Genomic DNA, 21,523 nt, shown 5'->3' on the forward strand with positions numbered 1-21,523 from the left:
ATAGCACGGGTCGAAGAGAATTATATATTTTGATTTTATGGTCCTTATACTGTGGATGTTCCTATCTGCATTTTGGTATTGGTATCTATGTCTTATTTTTTTCAAATGTGGGCGTAACATTAACATTTAACGCATACTGCCTTATTTAGACAGATGCGTTTCTTTTTGAAGGTGATATTCACGTGGGAATATGTGATATTCCTGTTTGAGTACTAGCTTTCCTTATAGCACAATATTTCCATTTTCTGCCCCATTGCTAATTATAGTGACCCATTATGACATACAACTTTATGTTTTTACCAGCAGGGGGCGCCAGAGTACACTATTAGCAGTGTCTTTGCGGCTCCCTTTATTTAATTTCTCGATGTGTGAAAATTTGGTTCAAAACCCACATAATTCTTTGGGGGATATCGTGTGGACCATGACAAATAACAGTTTTGCTATTAATATTAGTAATCTCTGCTCTGCACTCTTTACAAATCCCGGCTGGCGCTTGCGCAGTAGAGATGGAACGCATGTTCTGATGTGGCGCATGCGCAGTGGGGATCTGTTGCCAGATGCGTTCCACCGGACTTAATATCCGGTGTGGGCGCCATCTTGGGACATGCGCAGTTGACACACATGTGTGTGTCGGGCGCAATTCCCTATCCTCGGCATGGATAAACGTCTGTACAGTAAGTACATTGCTGTTTCAAATATAATGAGTCTCTGCCTGCTTCCAATTATCCATAATTGCCCCTAATCACAGCATTTTGTCTGATTATCACTACACTGTCTATATGTATTTTATTATATGTTTCACAGTGGAAGAACTATGCACACTTTCTGTATGTATTTTTATATAATTGACACATACCTATGTATATGTTTTGATGGAATTATGCATCTAATTGTGTTATTGTCAATTTATGTATACTCCTCCTATAAATACCTGACACTTTGTTTAGTTTGTTATGGCTTGAGAAAGGTTCCTGTTGAACCGAAACGTTGCTTTACTGAGGTGAATAAATCCACTTTTTGCTTTCATCCACTCTGAAGTCCTGGTGCCGTTGCTGTATTCTAAGTCTCTCTGTGTGTGTGTATATGTATATATATATATATATATATATATATATATATATATATATATATATAATAGTAGAAAATAAAATGTACTGCTCTTCTATTACAGTATTTTCTGGCTCAGTGATCTACATGTAACTAGTGGGAGAGGGTTTAGGATGGTTACTGCCACGCAGAGGAAATTGCACAGCAAGAACTTCAGATGACACAGGTATAAGATGCTTGTTGTGGCCGCGGTCGCTGACCGCTGGCACACCCTACTTACCGGCAGCCGCGACCGCAGGACACTCTCTTCATGACCCCATGTCTCCCACCCCAGAGATGCCGGCACACGCAACTGCAGCCCCCCCCCCCCACATGCGCGCGCATGCTTCCGACCTCTGAATGCCAGCACATCATGAAAAAGTTCTCTATACATCCTGGTCTCCTTGCCTGAGCATTGTTGTGTCTGCCCATGTTAGTCTTTGCAACTGGTCCCTTAATTGTATCCTGTATCCAGTGTTCCCGTTTCCTGTATACCGTATCCAATAATTGTGTTTGTTCCAGTGCATAATCTAGTGTCGGTGTCGAGAGTGTAATCTGTGCCAAGTGTCTATGCCAAATGTCATCTTTGCCAAGTGGCTGCTACGCCACGTGTCGCTACGCCACTTGTCTGCTACACCAAGTGTCTGCCACGCCGTGTATTTGCCAAATCATCTATCCATTTACTCTTGTCCTAGAGACTGTTATTGACGATTGTTTGGCCAGCTGCTACTCCACTACGGCGGAGCGGCCTAGTGGGTCCACATACACCATAGCCGTGGCAGTATGCTCAGGCCATGGATCACACTGGTCAACCTGAAAGTGCGATCCAGATGATTCAAGCGGACATGCATGACCTCCGGGGACACCAGGATCAGGCGGTATACTCCATAATTACCCATTTGGATCTTCCATCAGTACCTCCCCTGGCTGCTTCCGCAGCTCCACCACCTGCTATACCTCCTGCCTGTCCTGGGTCTACAATTTCGTTGCCTCTACCTCCTCGCTACCATGGGGATCCTAAGATCTGTAGAGGCTTCATCAATCAGTGTATGATCCACTCCAAGCTACGTGCCCATCTCTTCCCCTCTGATGAGGCCAAGGTCGCTTTTATTATTTCTCTCCTTTCTGGCAAAGCCCTGGCATGGGCGAACCCCATCTTGAAACGAGAGGATCCGGAGTTCTCTGATTTATCACTGTTTCTTGAGACTTTTCGTACAGTATTCGAGGAACCGGGTCGAACATTCTCTGCAGCTGCCTCAGTGCTGACCCTCAATCAAGGGGAGTCAACTGTAGGGGAGTATGCCATCTCCTTCCGTACGCTGGTGGAGCTGGCCTGGAATAATGAGGCCTTAGTGGCGACTTTCTGGCAGGGTCTTGCCTCTCACATAAAGGATGAACTGACAGCTCGAGAGCTTCCTGCTACCTTGGATGCCCTAATACTTCTGGCAACCCAGATCGATATGAGGATCCAAGAACACACTGTGGAAATTAGTCGGGAGAAAAGGTTTTGTCGACTGGCACCAAAATTTCAAAGGCAACTACTGCCCTGTTCTGCTGCACCTCCTTAGGAGCCTATGCAAATAGACAGACTCCGACTGTCTGACCAGGAACGGCAACACAGACGATCGATGAGATTATGTCTGTCCTGTGGCCACGAGGGACATTTCGTGTGCCAATGCCCATAAAACCCTGGAAACCCCAGCTCCTAGACTTGATTGGAGAGAAAATCCTAGGTGACCACTAAATTCTCTCCAAGACTTTCTGTCCCTGTGTCCACCATCACTACTGAAGGATCACATTCTGTCTTTGTTTATCTGAATTCCGGAGCAGCTTTAAATTTTATCTAGCAGGACTTAGTTGACCGTCTACACTTGACAGTTCCTTGTGAGAAACATCTGGCGGTCGCCTCTGTAGATGGACCACCTCTGCCTGACCCTATCCTGTCTATCACCAAACCACTGACACTACAGATAGGAGTCCTTCGTTCAGAGCTGATAGCTTTCCATGTCTTATCCAAAGCTATCAACCCTATCCTGCTGGGATTGCCATGGCTTCGCCAACACGCTCCAGTCCTTGATTGGAATTCCAGAGAGATCCTCCAGTGGGGACCCCAGTGTCTGCACCACAGCCTGCCTCAGGTTCACCCTTTTTCCACTTCTTCAGTCACTCTCTGGATTGCCTCCACAGTATTCCAGCTATGCTGAAGCCTTCAGCAAGAAAGAGGCAGAGGTCCTTCCTCCTCATCGTCCATATGACCATCCTATAGATTTGCACCCTGGAGCCTCACTCCCTCGTGGATGGGTCTACCCGTATTCCTTGCCTGAAACCTAGGCCATGTAGGATGAAGGTCAAGGAGAACCTGGTGAGAAGATTCATCAGGAAGTCTATTTCACCAGCCAGAGCCGGATTCTTGTTTATGGAAAAGAATAATGGATCACTCCGACCATGCATTGGTTACCGTGGGTTAAACCAAGTCACGGAAAAAAAACAAGTACTCCTTGCCGCTTATCTCTGAGCTCTTTGGCAGGATTCGTGGAGCCAAGCTTTTCACTATGCTGGATCTACAAGGGGCCTATAACCGGATTCGTGTACGCAAGGGTGACAAATGTAAAATCGCATTTCACACCCGTGACGGTCACTACGAGTATCTGGTCATGCCCTTTGGACTGTGTAACGCTCCTGCAGTTTTTCAAGAATTTGTGAATGACGTCTTTCGTGAACTTCTGTATGTCTGTGTGGTGGTGTATCTGGATGACATCTTGATCTACTCACCCGATCTGACGATGCATTGGAAGCATGTACACCAAGTCTTGTTGCGGCTAAGGGGGAATGAAGTATACACGAAATTGGAGAAGTACATATTTGAAAAAAGGTCCTTGCCCTTCCTGGGCTATATTGTCTCCAATCGTGGTCTTCAAATGGATCCAGAAAAGGTGAAGTCCGTCTTGGAGTGACCACGTCCTCAGGGTCTCCGAGCTATACAGAGATTTCTTGGATTCGCTAATTTTTATCGTCAGTTCATCCAAAATTTCTAGTTCCTTACGGCTCCCATCTCAGCTCTTACCAGAAAGGGAGTGAACGCTAAGGACTGGACCCCTGAGGCAGAGTCAGCATTCTCCAACCTCAAGAGCATCTTCACTTCTGCCTCTGTTCTTCGTCACCCTGATGTTACTCAACAGTTTTCCGTGAAGGTTGATGCCTCTTCTATTGGTGTTGGAGCATTCCTGTTTCAAAAGAATTCTAAGGGTAAGGCAGTATCTTGCGGATTCTTCTCCGAACTCTTCTCTCCTGCTGAGCGCAACTACTCCATTGGGGATCGAGAATTGGTCGCTGTCAAGTTGGCCTTGGAAGAATGGAGACACCTGCTAGAGGGGTCTGCTCACCTCATCATCATCTACTCCGATCACAAGAATCTTACATATGTGCATTCTGCACAGCGACTGAATCCTCGTCAAGCTAGATGCTCTCTGTTCTTCACCAGATTTTGATTTCTTCTTCACTTCCGCCCTGCGGACAAAAACATTAAGGCCGATGCCCTGTCTCGGTCATTCCAAACTGACGACTCTGAAGAAAAGCCTCAACACATTGTTGATCCTTCTAGGATTATTGCTGTAAATCCTCTGCAGATCAAAGACATTCCTCATGGAAAGATTTTTGTGCGTCCTGCTTACAGGAAAATAATTCTCCGCTGGGGGCATAATTCCAAACTGGCCTGGCATTCTGGGGCCTGCAAGACTGGGGACATTATTGCTCGTCGTTATTGGTGGCCCTCGCTACCTAGAAATGTCTTGGACTTTGTTTCCTCCTCTGCTAATTGTGCCCTAAACAAGTCCTCTCATTCTAAATCTACTGGTCTGCTCCAACCTCTACTGGTGTCTGATGCTCCCTGGCAATACGTTGCTATGGACTTTATCACTGACCTTCCCCTTCTGCTGGATGTACTACGATCTGGGTAGTAGTGGACTGTTTCTCCAAGATGGCACATTTTGTTCCTTTAACGGGCCTTCCCTCAGCTCCTCGTTTGGCAGATCTGTTCATTCAACAGATCTTTCATCTACATGGACTACCTCTTCAAATTGTTTCTGACCGGGGTGAACAGTTCATGTCTAAATTCTGGAGAGCCCCGTGTAATCTTTTAGATGTGAACCTGGACTTTTCTTCTGCCTATCACCCACAGTCTAACAGCCAAATGGAAAGGATTAACCAAATACTAGAGAGTCATCTCCGTCATTATGTCTTAGTCCAACATGACAATTGCGTATAGCTTCAGTCTTGGGCGGAATTCTCATACAATAACCATACAAGTGAGTCTACTGCTTCCTCTCCGTTCTACATTGTATACAGTCAGCACCCTAGAGTTCGTCTTCCCGTGCCAACTATGTCTCAAGTGCCTGCAGCCAATTCTTCATTCCGGACTTTTCTTCACATCTGGCAGCAAATCCAATTCTTCAGGCAGTTGATTGCATGAAAGCATATGCCGATAAGAAGAGAAGGGTTCCTCCTCAGTTTCTCCCCGGAGTCAAGGTCTGGCTCTCTTCAAGGAACATTCATCTGAAGATCCCTTCCCACAAATTCGCTCCCAGGTTCCTCCTCCCCTTCGAGGTGTTATAACAAATAAACCCTATATCCGATAAGATTCGGCTGCCTCCTACTCTCAAAATCCCCTACTCTCAAAATCCATGTATCTCTCCTAAAGCCTGTGATCCTGAACCGTTACAGCAAATCCCCTGGTTCTGCAGTCGCTCTCAGTGGTTCTTCTGACATCTTTGAGGTAAAGGAAATCCTGCACTTCAAGAGAGTAGGAGGAAAGACTTTCTTTCCGGTGGACTGGAAAGGGTTTGGTCCTAAGGAGAGGTCTTAGGAGCCTGAAGAGAAAATTGATGCCCCAACTCTCATCGAGAAATTCCTCTTACGCTCTGGACCTAAGATGGGGAGTAAGGGGGGTACTATTGTGCCCGTGGACGATGACCGCGGGCATATCCTACTTACCGGCAGCCGCAACCGCAGGAAACACTCTTCATGCCGGCATCTCCCTCCCCAGAGACGCGGGCACACGTGGCTACAGCTCCCCCACTGAAACCTGTAGGGAGCAAGCACACTCATTCCCGGCCTTTACCCCGTAAGGACGCAGCCTAGTTTTGGGCCTTAAGGCTCAGAGCCCATTTTTGAAATCTGACATATAACGTCGGAATGCTTAAACCTATCCAAGCGATTCTGAGACTGTTTTCTCGTGACACATTGGGCTTCATGTTCGTGGTAAAATTTGGTCGATATATTCAGTGTTTATTGGTGAAAAATTGCAAAATTTAGAGAAAATGTTGAAAAAAAAGCATTTTTCAGAATTTAAATGTATCTGCTTGTAAAACAGATGGTTATACCACCAAAAATAGTTAATAGTTCACATTTCCCATATGTCTACTTTAGATTGGCATCGTTTTTTAAACATTTATTTCATTTTTCTTGGACGTTACAAGGCTTAGAACATAAACAGCAATTTCTCATATTTTTAAGAAAATTTCAAAAGCCTTTTTATTAAGGTACATGTTAAGTTCTGAAGTGGCTTTGAGGGGCCTATGTATTAGAAACCCTGATAAAACACCCCATATTAAAAACTAGACCCCTCAAAGTATTCAAAACAGCATTTAGAAAGTTTTTTAACCTTCAGGCATTTCACGAGAATTAAAGCAAAGTGGAGGTGAAATTTGCAAATTTAATTTTTCTTGCTGAATTTCAATGTTATTCAATTTTTTTTCTGTAACACAGAAGGTTTTACCAGAGGAATACTACTAAATATGTATTGTCCAGATTCTGCAGTTTTTAGAAATGTCCCACATGTGTCTCTAATGCGCTCGTGGACTAAAACACAAGCCCCAGAAGCAAAGAAGCACCTAGTGCATTTTGAGGCCTCTTTTTTATTAGAATATATTTTAGGAAGCATGCCAGGTTTGTAGAGGTGTTGATGTGCCAAAACAGTAGGAATCCCGAATAGTGACCCCATTTTGGAAACTACACCCCTCAAAGAATTCATTTATGGTTGTTGTTACCATTTTAACCGCACAGTTTTTTCACAGCACCTATTTGAATTGGGCTGTGAAATGAAAAAAATGAAATTTTTTCCAATAAGATGTCATTTGTGATCAAAATTTCTTATTTTCACAGGGAACAAAATACTACATTTTGTTGCCCAATTTGTCCTGAGTGCGGCAATATCCCATTTGTTGTGATAAACTGCCGTTTGGGCCCATGGGAGGGCTCAGAACGAAAGGACCACCATTTGGCCTACTGGGGATTTTCTGGTGCGAAGTCATGTATGCAGAATCCCATGAGGTACCAGTACAGTTGAAACCCGCAAGAAGTGACCCCGTTTTAAAAACTACACCCTTAAGGCATTCATCTAGAAGTGTAGTGAGCATTTTGACCGGAGACATACAACCCATAAACTGTAATGTGGGTTCTCCCGGGTACGGCAATACCCTACATGTGGCTGTTATCAGCTGCCTGGGCACACAGCAGAGCTCAGAAGGGAAAGATAAGGGGGGATAAGCTGTGCAGAGTGCATCAGGGTAAGTACAATTGGGGTAAATTATAAACCAAGGGATGTATGATAAATTTTAAAACACTTTTTCATACAGAGCTCTGGTTTTTCGGGACATGTGTCACATTGATATATTGTGTCCTCCCTTTTCCCCCTCTTATAGCAGACTTTGCACCTCTTTTGACTTTTTCCCTTTTTGCCAGTTTGGGGAACTTCTCCTGGAAAGTTTTGCCCTTGTACGATGCGTGTGGCCTCGCTTCCAGAAGTACTGGGTGCCCCCCCCCCCTTCCTGGTCCCTAAAGATTAGGTTCCTGATAACCACCTCTTGAAATTCCAGGAAAGTTCCCATCTGGCTTGTACATCGACGTAGCACGTACACATTGTACAATGCCATCTGTATGATGTGCATGGCCAGCTTCTTATACCACACCGCATGGCGCTGTAGGGCTTCAGGACTTGATCTGACAAGTCCACTCCTCCCATGTACCTATTATAGTCCAGGATGCAGTCTGGTTTTGGGGTCTCTGTACTGGTACCTCGTACAGGTACATGGGTACTGGTGTGACATCTCTCTTGTCTTGTACTTGACACACAATATGTTGCTGCTAGATTGTGCCCTTCTCTCACCCCTTCTTGTTTGCCCTGCAGAGTCTTATGGAGGCCTCTCGGGTTTCTTCTAGCAGTGCCGCATGCCACAGGACTGGAAGCGAGGCAGTTGAAGAGTGGGACGCTGGTAAAAAAATTATCCAGGTAGAGGTGGTAACCCTGGTCCAGCAGTGGGTGCACCAAATCCCACACAATTTTTGCATTAACTCCCAGTAAGAGCGGGGGGGGGGGGCATTATGGGGGTTGACTACTGGTGTCCTTCCCTTTATATAACCTAAATTTGTAGGTATACCCTGATGCACTCTCGCACAGCTTATACATCTTCACACCATACCTTGCCTTCTTACCCGGCAGGTACTCGCGGAATTGAATCCTCCTTTTAAAATCTACCAAGGACTCATCAATAGAAATACACTTCTCCAGGGTGAATGCTTGGGAAAAAAGGGTACTGAAACGGTCTACTAGGGGTCTCCGTTTATACAAACGGTCAAAGCTGGGGTCATCTCGGGATGGGCACGGCTTATTATCAGTATAATGTAAGAAGCGACGTATTGCCTAATTTATTAATTTTTTTAGGTTCTAGTTCAGTTCTGAAGTTGCTTTGAGGGACCTATATATTAGAAACCCCTATGAAACACCCCATTTTAGAAACTAGACCCCTCAAAGTATTCACAACAGCATTTAGAAAGTTTATGAACCCTTTAGGTGTTTCACAGGAATTTAGAGCAAAGTAGAAGTGAAATGTACATTTTTTTTTTTGTCAGAAAATCCTCTTTATACCATTTTTTTTATAACACAAAAGGTTTTACCAAAGAAACACAACTTAATATTTATTGCCCAGATTCTGCAGTTTTGAGAAATACCCCACATGTGGCCCTAGTGCGGTAATGGACTGAAGCACCGGCCTCCAATGCAAAGGAGCACCTAGTGGATTTTGAGGCCTCCTTTTTGATAGGCACCATGTCCGGTTTGAAGAGGTCTTGTGGTGCCAAAACAGTGCAAAACCCCCTAAAGTGGAAAACCCCATTTTGGAAACTAGACCCCTTGAGGAATTCAATGCAGTTTTCTTGGGGTGCATGCGGCTTTTTGATCAGTTTTCATTCTATTTTTAAGTGGCGTGGTGACTAAAAAACAGCAATTCTACTATTGTTTTTTTATTCTATTTTTTTACAGCGTGCACCGTGCGCTATAAATTACATATTCACTTTATTCTACGGGGCGATACGAATACGGCGATACCAGATGTTTATAGTTTTTTTTTATGTCTTATGGCGTTTGCACAATAAAATAAGTTTTGTAAAAAATCATTCACTTTTTGTGTTATCATATTCTAAGAGCCAGAACGTTTTTATTTTTCCATGAAGAAAGCCGTGCGAGGACTTATTTTTTGCGTAACGAACTGCAGTTTTGATCAGTACCATTTTTAGGTACATTCGACTTTTTGAACTCTTTTTATTCCATTTTTTCGGAGGTGAAGTGACCAAACAATTGTGATTGTGGTACGGTTTATTATTATTTTCTTTTACAGCGTTCACCGTGCGGGATAAATAACGAAATAATTTTGTAGTTCAGGCCGTTACGGACGCGGCGATACTAATTATGTATAGTTTAATTTTTTGTTTATATATTTTTATTAATAATAAAGGACTGATAAGGGAAAAGGGGGGATTTTTACTTTTATTACTTTTAAAACTTTTATTTTCTTATTTTTACACATCTTTTTTTAACTTTTTTTTTACTTTATTACTTTGTCCCACTAGGGGACTTGAGGGCCGGAGGCCCTGATCGCTATTCTAATACACTGCACTACATGCGTAGTGCAGTGTATTAGAGCTGTCAGCTACTCATTGACAGCAAGCATAGTGGGTCCTGACTTCGTCAGGACCCACTAGGCTTCCGTCGATGGCAGAGCCGGACACCATTGTTTGGTGTCCGGTTGCCATAGTCACCATCGCCAGCCGCTATCGCGTAGCAGGCTGGCGATTGTAGCTTAACCCCTAAAAAGCCGTGTTCACTATTGAACACGGCTTTTCAGGGGTTAATCAGCGGGGACACAGCGATCGGTCCCCGCCGTAGGAGCTGCGGCAGCTGCTCTACGAGACAGCAGCTGTCACAGCTCCTATATGTGTCGGGAGGACGGCCGTTACTCCCGCGACGTACTATTCCGTCGCTGAGCGCGAACGTATTGGTTAGCGCGACTGAATAGTACGTCGCTGAGCGCGAAGGGGTTAAAGGGCCAGCACACCATGCAAAAGTTCCATAGCCAATCCCTATACGTCCTGGTACTTAAAAAGGGCTCTGTTGCTACGCCACGTGTCTGCTACGACCAATGTTTGCCAAATCATCTATGCAGGTGCTCTTGTCCATAGAGACTGTTATTGACTATTGTTTGGCCAGCTGCTACCCCGCTACGGCAGAGCGGCCTAGTGGGTCCGCATACCCCATAGCCACGACAATGCTGAACAGAACTTTACTGCAACAGAGGCACAATCTTCACGGTTACAATATTTGATACATAATAAATAGGCTCTATACTTGACAGTTTCTGATTTAACTGGTGAGACCGGGACATCATGTTGGCTATGGTTCAGTCTCAAGTTAAGCTTGTGGTGCAGGTGATCTTTGTGCTCATATGAGCTAGCGATACGCCATTCAGCCTAGCAATACAAAGTCCTTTTGGTGGATCAGTCACTTGCGCCCATCCTGGCAATACAATCTGGCAGCTCGCACCCTGCTCGGCTATCCAATCTAGCGGCTCACACCCCGCTCGACAAAATCCACTCTTCTGTACTGACTTCTCTCTCCCTCTCCTGCATATCCCACACGCATCACTCTTACTGTCTCTCTCCTGCAACACTCACCAACCGTTACTTTAAAACAAAATCGTTATTAAAATCGTTATTAAAATCGTTTTTTTAAAGACTAGGCTCCTCCCATTTTTTTCTAAAGGGTCTGCATGCTACAACTGACCATTAACACTAATCTGCCTTCACAGAGTCCTGTCTGTACAAAATATATAGTGCTCTATGGAAAAAAAAACTTTCTCCTAATACAAATACAGTTGCATTACATAACATAACATTAGCTGCTTAACATATATACATAAGTGGGTTCGGGGCACACCCTACATACATGTATTCGTGTACTTACCATCATTACCACTAGGTGGCATTTCTTTACTTTGTCTTCAAGGCATTTTTCTCAGGAAAAAGTTTATGACTACCAGGTAATTTTCTAATGAGCAGATTAATATGAACAAAACAGATGTATGTAATTCTTCATGAATAACATATATAATACTGCTCTTTGCTAGAACCTGCTCAATGTATTCATAGAAACATGCAAAATAGCTCTCCTCCAGAAGGAAGAAAACTCATAGTGACAGACATTCATTTCCAGCCTTTTTATTTCAACGCACAAAGTGAAGAAGGAAAATTGTATGACTAGTTTAAGGAATGGGATGGAACATACAATTTATTGATTAACTTTTATTAACTTTTGCCGTTTACCGTGTGGTATAAATAACAATATCTTTATTCTGTGGGTCGTTACAATTGCGACGATACCAAATTTATATAGTTTTCTAATACACCGTATAAAACATCTTTTTTTTAAATGATTTCTTTTTGTGTCGCCATATTTTAGGAGCCATAACTTTTTTATTTTTCCGCCGATGTAGCTGTATGACGGGATTTGCGAGAGAACTTGTAGTTTTTATTCGTACCATTTTGGAGTACATGCAACGTTTTGATCACTTTTTATCCCATTTTAAGGCAGGATGAACAGAAAACAGCAATTCTGGCATTGTTTTTTATGTTATTTTTTACAGTGTTCGCTGTGCGGGTTAAATAATGTAATAGCTTTATAGTTGGGGTCGTTATGGACACGGCGATACCAAATATGTGTAATTTGTAAGGGGAAAAAGTGGGTTTTTAATTTTTTTTTTTTACTTGGGATATTTATTTATTATAAACTATCTAAAACTTTTTTTTAACTTTTTTTTTTTTTTTTTAGTCCCACTAGGGGATTTTACAATGCAATCATTTGATCGCTTTTATAATTCACTGCAATACTTCTGTATTGCAGTGTATTATGCCTGTCTGTGTAAAACAGCCGCTCAGATTTACTATAATGCAGTGCCGTAAAAAGGCACACGCATCAGAATATAGCCCATTAGTGGTCACTAACAAGATATGTGGTTGCATATATTGTATATTTATGTATGTGACATTGTGTTTCAGTTATTTATGTACTATTCCTTTAAGTTCTGTGATTTTGTGCATATCCCCCCCCCCCCCCCCAGGTGATGTTCCCTAAGAAGAGTGGCCTGTCATATTTATGTTGTGCTGCTATTTATTGCACTGTGATTTTACTTTATTTATGGCAGGTGCGGCGGATAATGGTTGGCTCGCTGGTGGTCTACTTACTTGGCGCCGGGATAAACAGCCTAGAATCTTGGTTAATGTTCTGCTGCGCCATAACAGTGCCAGGATGTCGGATAGTGGCTACGCTGCGTCCTGACACTGAGGTCGGTGCTTACTATATAAAACCACTTCTGTTCCAAACAAGAGTATTTAGTGAGCGAGGAACATGGTGTAACGAGTGAGCTACTGAAGCTGCTTGTGGTACAGGTGACAAACACCAGCTGGTGGCCGAGGTCTATGGGTCTTGGAGCTGGTTGCGGGTGATGGGCAGGAGCCTCCCCACATGAGACAGTGGAGCAGTGCAGCAAGTACATCCAGCTGCGGCCTAGTAGGCCTGAATTTACCAAACATCCCCTGCATCAGGAAAAAGTACCCTTGACTCTGTCTGATGAAAGATTAAACCAGCCAGCCATCAACTAGCCACAGTATAGAAGACACAAACAATGGTACAAGAGCTGTCTGACCCTCCCCCTTTGTATGCCACTATTTATAAGGGCTCTGTGGCTGATTGTGTTATGGGGGCTCTGCAGTTGGCTTTGTTATGGGTGCTCTGTGGCTGGCCGTGTAAGGGGCCTCTGTGGCTGGCTGTGTTTTCAGTGTTCTGTAGTTGGCTGTGTTATGTGGACTCTGTGGCTGGCTATGTTTTGGGGGCTTTTTGGCTCTCTGTGTTATAGGGGCTCTGCAGTTGGTTTTGTTATGGGTCCTCTGTGGCTGGCTGTGGTATGAGGGATTTATGGTTGACTGTATTATGGGTGTTCTGTGGCTTGCTGTGTTATCGGGTTCTGTGCTGGCTGTGTTATGAGGGCTCTGTGGCTAGCTGTGCTATGGGTATTCTATGCTGGCTGTACTATGGGTATTCTGTGGTTGGCTATGCTTATGCGTGCTCTGTGGCTGGCCGTGTTATAGGGGCACTGTGGCTGGCTGTTATGAAGGCTCTGTGGCTGGATGTGCTATGGGTGTTCTGTGACTGGCTGTGCTATGGGTGCTCTGCGGCTGGCTGTGTTATGTGGGCATTATGGCTGGCTGTGCTATGAGGGCTCTGTGGCTGACTGTGTTATGGGTGCTCTGTGGCTGGCTGTGTTATGTGGGCTCTATTTTAATTGCACAATGATGCAATTACACTAGACAGATCTATGTCACTGTATAAATTAATAGATCCTATAAGCAGTTCGGGCAGATGCCGGGCCCACTAGAGGAGGAGGGCCCACTCCTGCTCTCTGCCCTCATTACCTCTTAAAATGGTTTTCCAGTCCTAAGAAATTGTTGGCCTATCCTCAGAAATATCCATCATTATCTGATCGGTGGGGGTCAGGGTCGATTCTAGCTTCTCTGTCGCCTGAGGTGAAAATTTAAATGGCGCCCCCAGATCTTGATTTACATTCCCCTGGCTGTTCTACATCACTAGCAGCCTTCTCCAACTCTTGCGGATGCGCCGTTGCCTTCTACTCCCCTGGCATGTGCAGCGATGAAGCCAGGCAGAGTACACCTCACTGCACGGTGCGTGCTCAAGTAGTACAAGGCAATGGCGCATCTGAGAAAGTTAAAGGAGGCTGCTAGTGATGTATAACAGCCAGGGGGATGTCAATCAAGCATGGAAAGGTGGGTTTGGAGGCAGAACTATGTGACTCTTCAGGATAGCTTGAGAAAGGCTCCTGCAGAGTTGAAACGTAGCTGTTTTTGATATATTTGGAATGTGTTAATAAACACAATTGTATACGAGTTATTTGTCTGAGTGGGATTTCTGGACACGGAATTTGCATCTCCTTCTCAAAATTGAAGTGGATAGAATCGAATCGAGTGCTGTGGAATAATTTTTACTCTTCAGGCAATCGACACCACCCCATGACCTTTTAATGAGTAATTAGCATATAGTGTGCAACGTTTTAAAAGTTAATTTTATAGATTTTGCTGCATCTGAAAAAACATACAGGGGAATGTTTGGAAATATTGTTAGGTCATGTATTACCGCATTGTGGCAGTTCAAGAGGTTAAAACCTGACATGAAAAAAATTCCATCTGCCCTGCAATTTTGTTATTATAAATATATCCTATATAATTACAGTTCCAGAACTAAGCTCTGACATATATACAGTGTCAGAACCAAGCTCAATATATATATACATCACCAGAACAAAGCTCAATGCATAAATACAGCACCAGAACAAAGCTCAGTACATATACACAGTACTAGGACCAAGCTCAGTACATATATACAACACCAGAACCAAGCTCAATACATATATATACAACACCAGAAGCAAGCTCAGTACATATATGCAGCACCAGAACAAATCTCATATATATATATATATATATATATAACACCAGAACCAAGCTCCGTACATATATACAGTACTAGAACCAAGCTCAGTACATAAATACCACACTAGAAACATGCTCAGTGCTTATATATAGGTACTAGAATTAAGCTCATAACATAAATACAGCACCAGAACAAAGCACAGTACATAAATATAGCAACAGCACAAATACAGCTTAATTTAGTGAAACCCCTGCTTTATAGGTTTATGCGACTTAAAACTACAGCTCCCAGCATGGCCCAAACAATGGTAAGTATATGCTGGGGGTTGCTGTTTCACAAAAAAAATCATACCACCCATCATCTCGCTGCAGATCATACAGTGACTACAGAGCTGATTGGAGGCAGAATAAACATTTACATTAAGTGACTCACCAGATTCTAGCTGTTCTTTTTCTCTTTCCTTATCCGGTCCGGACCTCTATGATGGCTTCCCCCGGCCACAGCCCATTTCTGCAGTTTGCCGCTCAGATGTCTTCAGCTTTTCACTTTTCAAACATTTCTGTACCTATAAACAAATATAAAATTCTCATGGTGCCACACATTACGCCCCTAAATATAATAGCGCCATACACTGTACCTTTAATTATAATAGCGCCATACATTGTATCCCTGTTTATAATAGCGCCATACAATGTGTCCTACACACGCAGTGCCCTGTGTAAAGTGTCCCAATAGAGCCCCCTGTAGATATGCCCCCTGTAGATAGTGCCCTACATAGATCCCCTTGTAGATAGTGACCCTAATAGAGCCCCCTATAGATAGTGCCCTACGTATATCCCCTTGTACATAGAAGCCCCCATAGAGCCCCCTGTATCACACAGACCTATGCAATTCAAAGGGGCCATTCAGTGTTTTTCACGCAATGTGTGTCTGCTGCGTGAAACTCACTGCATGTCCCATACTTTTTGTCCCATACAATTGAAGTCAATGGGTGCGTGAAAATCACGGACAGCACACAGACGCACACCCGTGTGCTGTCCGTGTTTTTCACGCACCAGTTGCTAAAGAAATGATGAGGGAAAAATAAAACACCTCCTTCAGTTTTTGTTTTGCTGACGTAAAAAACGTGTGACATACGGATGACATACACACGTAAAAAACATAGACGCGCACTATACACGGAAGCCGCACGTAACTGCAACGCAGGAAAAACTGCATTTTTTACGGGCGCAAAAAGGCCTTATTCACAGTACGAGCAGATAAGGAATGAAGGGGAAGCAGCGCTCTTACGAGCACTGTGGCCCCTTCCAGACAGCTGATAAGTGGGTGTGTCGGGAGTCGGACCCCCACTGACCCCTCTATTTTTTCTTTTTATTTAGTCTCTTCTTTTACCAGGTGTCTGCTGGATCTTGAACTGTGTACCTGCTGTATGGGAGGCAGAAACACTAAGGCCCCATGCACACGACCATAGCCACCTGCACAGCCCATGATTGAGCAGAGTGTCATCTGTGGGCCGCCTGGAAATTACGGAACGTGCACACATTGATTTCAAGGACCTATCTTTTTGCGGTCCAGGCTCCAGGGCAATGCACGGACCGTGGAAACCACGGTCGTGTGCATCGGCCCATAGAAATTAATGGGTCTGCAATTCACCCGCAGATTTGCGGGTGAATTGTTGCCGCAAAAACACGTTTACGTGCATTTGCACGTGTTCACACAATACATTTTCACACATATTTTGCAGCTGCAGTTACATCTGCGTGTATTCAGTGCTGAAATCCTGTTTGGAAACCCGATGAAACCAATTGACTTTAATGGGTTCGGTCGTGTTTCCCTCTGGGTGTTCGTCGTTTTACCAGAAGAAAGAGCGCAGCATGCTGTGCTATTTCTTCCAGTTTTTTTGTCCAGATCTAACGCGCTGTTAGTGTCCATTATGCAATGGCACAGGAAAAAACTAACACAGAGCAAAAATAATTACAGAGCAAAAAAAAATACATTTTGAATAATAATAAAAATAAATAAAAAATTACAGAGCAAAAATAATGACTGTAAATAAAATAGAAGTTTTTGGAATCCTCGTAACCGTAACAACTTGTGCAATACAGTGAACACATTATTTTTGGTGATCAGTAAATGGCGTAAATAAAAATGGCGCTATTGCTTTTGTTCTGCATTTACCATAATAAAAAGTTAATATAAATTAAATACTTACCTATGTCGCCTAATAAAATACATCTCGTCTTGCACAAAACATGACTTCATACAGCTGTTTTACATATTGATGTAAGACTAAAAAAGTAATGCCTGTTATGGCTATTAACGTGGGAGGGCAAAAACAAAAAACATTCAAGTACAGTACCCGCATTTTCTGACAGTAAAAGAGTTAGGGGGAGTTCACACTGAGTTTTTTGATGAGTTTTTTGACGTGGAAACCGTGCCGCAAAACAAGCCAAAAAACGTCCGAAAATTGATTTCAATGAGAGGCGGAGGCGTTTTTTCCCGCGAGTGGAAAACCGGCTCGCGGGAAAAAGAAGGGATATGCCCTAACTTCGGGCATTTACGCCTCTGACCTCCCATTGACATCAATGGGAGGCAGAGAAAGCGTATTTTGCGGCGCTCAATGGCCGCGGGCGAAAAACTATGCGAGAATCGGCGTGCAGGCAGAGGAAAATCTGCCTCAAAATCCTAAACGGAATTTTGAGGCAGATTTTCCTCCTGCAAAAAACTCAGTGTGAACCCAGCCTTAATTTGCAATCTCTGCAGCGTACATCCTCTTTCCTGCTTAACCCCTTCAGGACTGAGCCTGTTTTGGCCTTGTGGACATAGCTGATTCTTTCAAATCTGACGTGTCACTTTATGTGGTAATAACTTGGGAATGCTTTTACCTATCCAAGCGATTCTGAGATTGTTTTCTCGTGACAGATTGTACTTTATGTTAGTTGAAAAATTTGATTAATAAATTCAGTATTTGTTTGTGAAAAACACCAAACTTTAGAGAAAATTTGTAAAAATTAGCATTTTTCTAAATTTAAATGTATCTGCTTGTAAAACAGATAGCAATACCACACAAAATAGTTACTAGTTAACATTTCCCATATGTCTACTTTATGTTGTCATCGTTTTTTGAACATCCTTTTATTTTTCTAGGACGGTAGAAGGCTTAGAACTTTAGCAGCAATTTCTCACATTTTCAAGAAAATCTCAAAAGGCAATTTTTTTTTTTTTAGGTACCAGTTCAGTTCTGAAGTGGCTTTGAGGGCCTTATATATTAGAAACCCCCATAAGTCACCCAATTTTAAAAACTGCACCCCTCAAAGTTTTCAAAACAGCATTTAGAAAGTTTCTTAACCCTTAAAGGGTTTCCTTAGGGGAAATTTACAAATTTATTTTTTTGGCAGAAAATCCATTTTAATCAATTTTTTTCTGTAACACAAAAGGTTTTACCAGAGAAACACAACTCAATATTTAGTGGCCATATACTGCAGTTTTTAGAAATAGCCCACATGTGGCCCTAGTGTGCTAATGGACTGAAGTACAGGCCTCGGAAGCAAAGTAGCACCTAGTGGATTTTGGGGCCTCCTTTTTATTAGAATATATTTTAGACACCATGTCAGGTTTGAAGAGGTCTTGTGCCAAAACAGTGGAAACAGCCCCAAAAAGACACCATTTGGCAAACTACACCCCTCAAGGAATTTATCAAGGGGTATAGTGAGCATTTTAACCCCACAGGTTTTTTGCTGAATTTAGTGGAATTAGTCTGTAAAAATGAAAATCTAAATTTTTCCCAATAAAAATTATCAATTTTTACAAGGAATAAAGAAGAAAAAGCACCACAAGATTTGTAAAGCAATTTCTCCTGATTACTTCAATACCGCATATGTGATAATAAACGCCTGTTTGGACACACTGCAGAGCTCAGAAGTGAAGGAGCGCTATTTGGCTTTTGGAGCTCAAGTTTGGTAGAATGGTTTTCGTCACGTCGCATTTGCAAAGCCCCTGAGGGACCAAAACAGTGGACACCCCCCAGAAGTAACCCTATTTGGGAAACTACAGCCCTAAAAAGAATTTATCTAGGGATATAGTGAGTATTTTGATCTCATAGTTTTTTTGCTGAATTTAGTGGAATTAGCCCGTCAAAACTTCTATTGTTTTTTATTCTTTTTTTTATGGCGTTCACTGTGCGCTATAAATTAAATATTTAATTTATTCTGTGGGTCGATGCGATTACGGCGATACCATATGTATATAGGGTTTTTTATGTTTTACTGTGTTTGCACGATAAAATCAGGTTTTAAAAAAATTATTTCGTTTTTGTGTCGCCATATTCTAAGAGCCACAACTTTTATATTTTTCCATCAAGAATGCGGTTTGAGGGCTTATTTTTTGCAGAACAAACTAGTTTTTATTGGTACCATTTTGATTCCTATTTCTAAACATTTTTTTGGAGCTGAAGTGACTAAAAATAGCGATTTTGGTATAGTCTTTTGATTATTTTTGTTATGGCAGTGCGGGATAAATCACCGTGCAGGATAAATTACATTATATTTTTATAGATCAGGCCGTTATGGACGCGGCGATACCAATTATGCATAGTTAATTGATTTTTTCATTTTTTTTCCAATAATAAAGGGCTTTATAAGGGAAAAAGGGCGATTTTTTTAATTTTATTATTTTGAAATTGAACTTTTTTACTTTTTGTACATTTTTTTGTAACTTTTTGTAACTTTTTTTTTTTTTTTTTTTAGTGCCACTAGGGACTTGAAGATCCAATTGTGGGATCGTTGTTATAATACCCTGCAATACTTATGTATTGCAGGGTATTATACCTGTCAGTTTCATACAGGGGGCATATTAGGCAGGACCTAGTCCATAGATGGCAGACCATCGGCTGCCGCAATCGCGCCGCGTCGTGCCGATGCTATAATAACTTTAATGCAAGCTACGCTATGTCCGTAACTACTATTCGGTTCTATGGGAGTTACAGAAACAGCGTAACTCAGCGAGTTACCCTGTTTCCGTAACTTCCGACCATGTAATCAATAAGTGGTCGGGAGGCAGCGTGTACACAAAAATCTGGAACGGGGTTTAGGGGACCCCGTTCTAGAGATAGGTGTGTGTCCCAGAGGTGGGACACGCATCTATCTGACATTTATGACATATCCTGTGGATATGTCATGAATATCTCTGATGGAAAAACCCCTTTAAATATATGGTCTAAAATTGTAATGTTAATTCTTATTCCTAGCGCTAATTGCAGAATGTATGACTTAGTTGTTATTAGGATTGCTCCCATGCTCTGGGAATTAGGAAATTAGGACCATTTTTTGGGGGGTAAGAAAATTCGATAACATGTATAAGTAACTAGAGCATTATACACATTTCGAGCTTATAGCGGTTGTCTTTTCTGCCGCCCCCACTCACTGTGATACTGTGACACTACCACATGGTTCAGAAGTATTCTTTAATTTATGACATCTATAATGTATGCATTACATTTGTGAACATCTTCTCTAACTCTCATTGTTCTATTTCATTCATAGGCTGTTTACAAAGCCTGGCTGTGTTCAGAGTATTTCAACGTGACCCAGCGACAGTGTCGTAATGGTATTCCCTGCAAGCAGTACTGCCTGGAGGTGCAGACCCGCTGTCCCTTCATACTGCCTGACAATGATGACCTAATTTATGGAGGGTTACCTGGCTTCATCTGTACAGGTGAGAAGCAAAGACAGTATTTTAAAAAAGCAATGACAATATTAGGTAACTTCCATTGTATTTTACAATATACTACAGAGTAATTGTAGGGGCCTGGTGGTGGGCTGTGGTTCGTATATGTACCCTTTACATAGTTCTCCTGCTATATTATCCCTTAGGCTTCGTTCACATCTGCGCTAGGGCTCCGTTCCGACGTTCATTCAGAGCTTTTAGTCGACGTTTAGTCGACTACGCTATTGATTCCATCAAAACAACGGAACCCTTGCACAACTGAGGCAAACGGAAACCATTGGCACCGGATCCGTCACCACTGAAATCAATGGTGATGGAAACCTATGGTTTCCGTTTGTGTCTGTCAGGGCTTCGTTCCAACGGAAAGCTCAGACGGAACGGAGCCCTAGCGCAGATGTGAACGAAGCCTTACTCTGATATATATCCTTTTTAGCTATTGTTATACAGTACATCTATATACCTTTTATCAGTGGGGCTATGTAGCATCTGAACACTTTGGAAAAAGATTCATTTTTTTTGAATTTTTCTATCTTCTCTATATACCTCAGCCCCACCACCTTTTCTTTATGGTTCTTTGCTTCTCCCTTTTTATCAAGTTTGTATAACTTTTATTGATATATATGTACAATACAGTAAGTTCATAATTTTTCATATACAATTTTGTCCTGTGTATTTATCAGTGATCTAGATTTTTTTTTGTCACATGGAACATGAATATAATTGATACCAATATGCCTATCTTTTTATAGGTTGTTTCTCTACTACAGAGTAATATTGACTTCAATAATTGACTCAACACTGAATACAATAATATGGACATTATTATAGTAGCACTCAATTCAAACTGGGATGGATAAGTAAACCTAAAATGACATAGATGTGCAG

The 21,523-nt window shown here is 42.5% G+C and overlaps 1 protein-coding gene across 1 annotated transcript in view; it reads left to right on the forward strand.

The window, feature by feature from the left end:
- NALF2 (NALCN channel auxiliary factor 2) overlaps positions 1-21,523 on the forward strand; it is a 242,006-nt gene that overhangs the window by 210,960 nt on the left and 9,523 nt on the right. The window contains exon 2 of the mRNA XM_075835654.1: positions 20,455-20,626. Coding sequence (XP_075691769.1) covers positions 20,455-20,626 — 172 coding nt within the window. The remainder of the gene's footprint in view (positions 1-20,454; positions 20,627-21,523) is intronic.

The sequence above is a fragment of the Rhinoderma darwinii genome, chromosome 8 (genome assembly GCF_050947455.1).
Source record: "Rhinoderma darwinii isolate aRhiDar2 chromosome 8, aRhiDar2.hap1, whole genome shotgun sequence".
In the NCBI taxonomy this organism is placed as follows: Eukaryota; Metazoa; Chordata; class Amphibia; order Anura; family Rhinodermatidae; genus Rhinoderma; species Rhinoderma darwinii.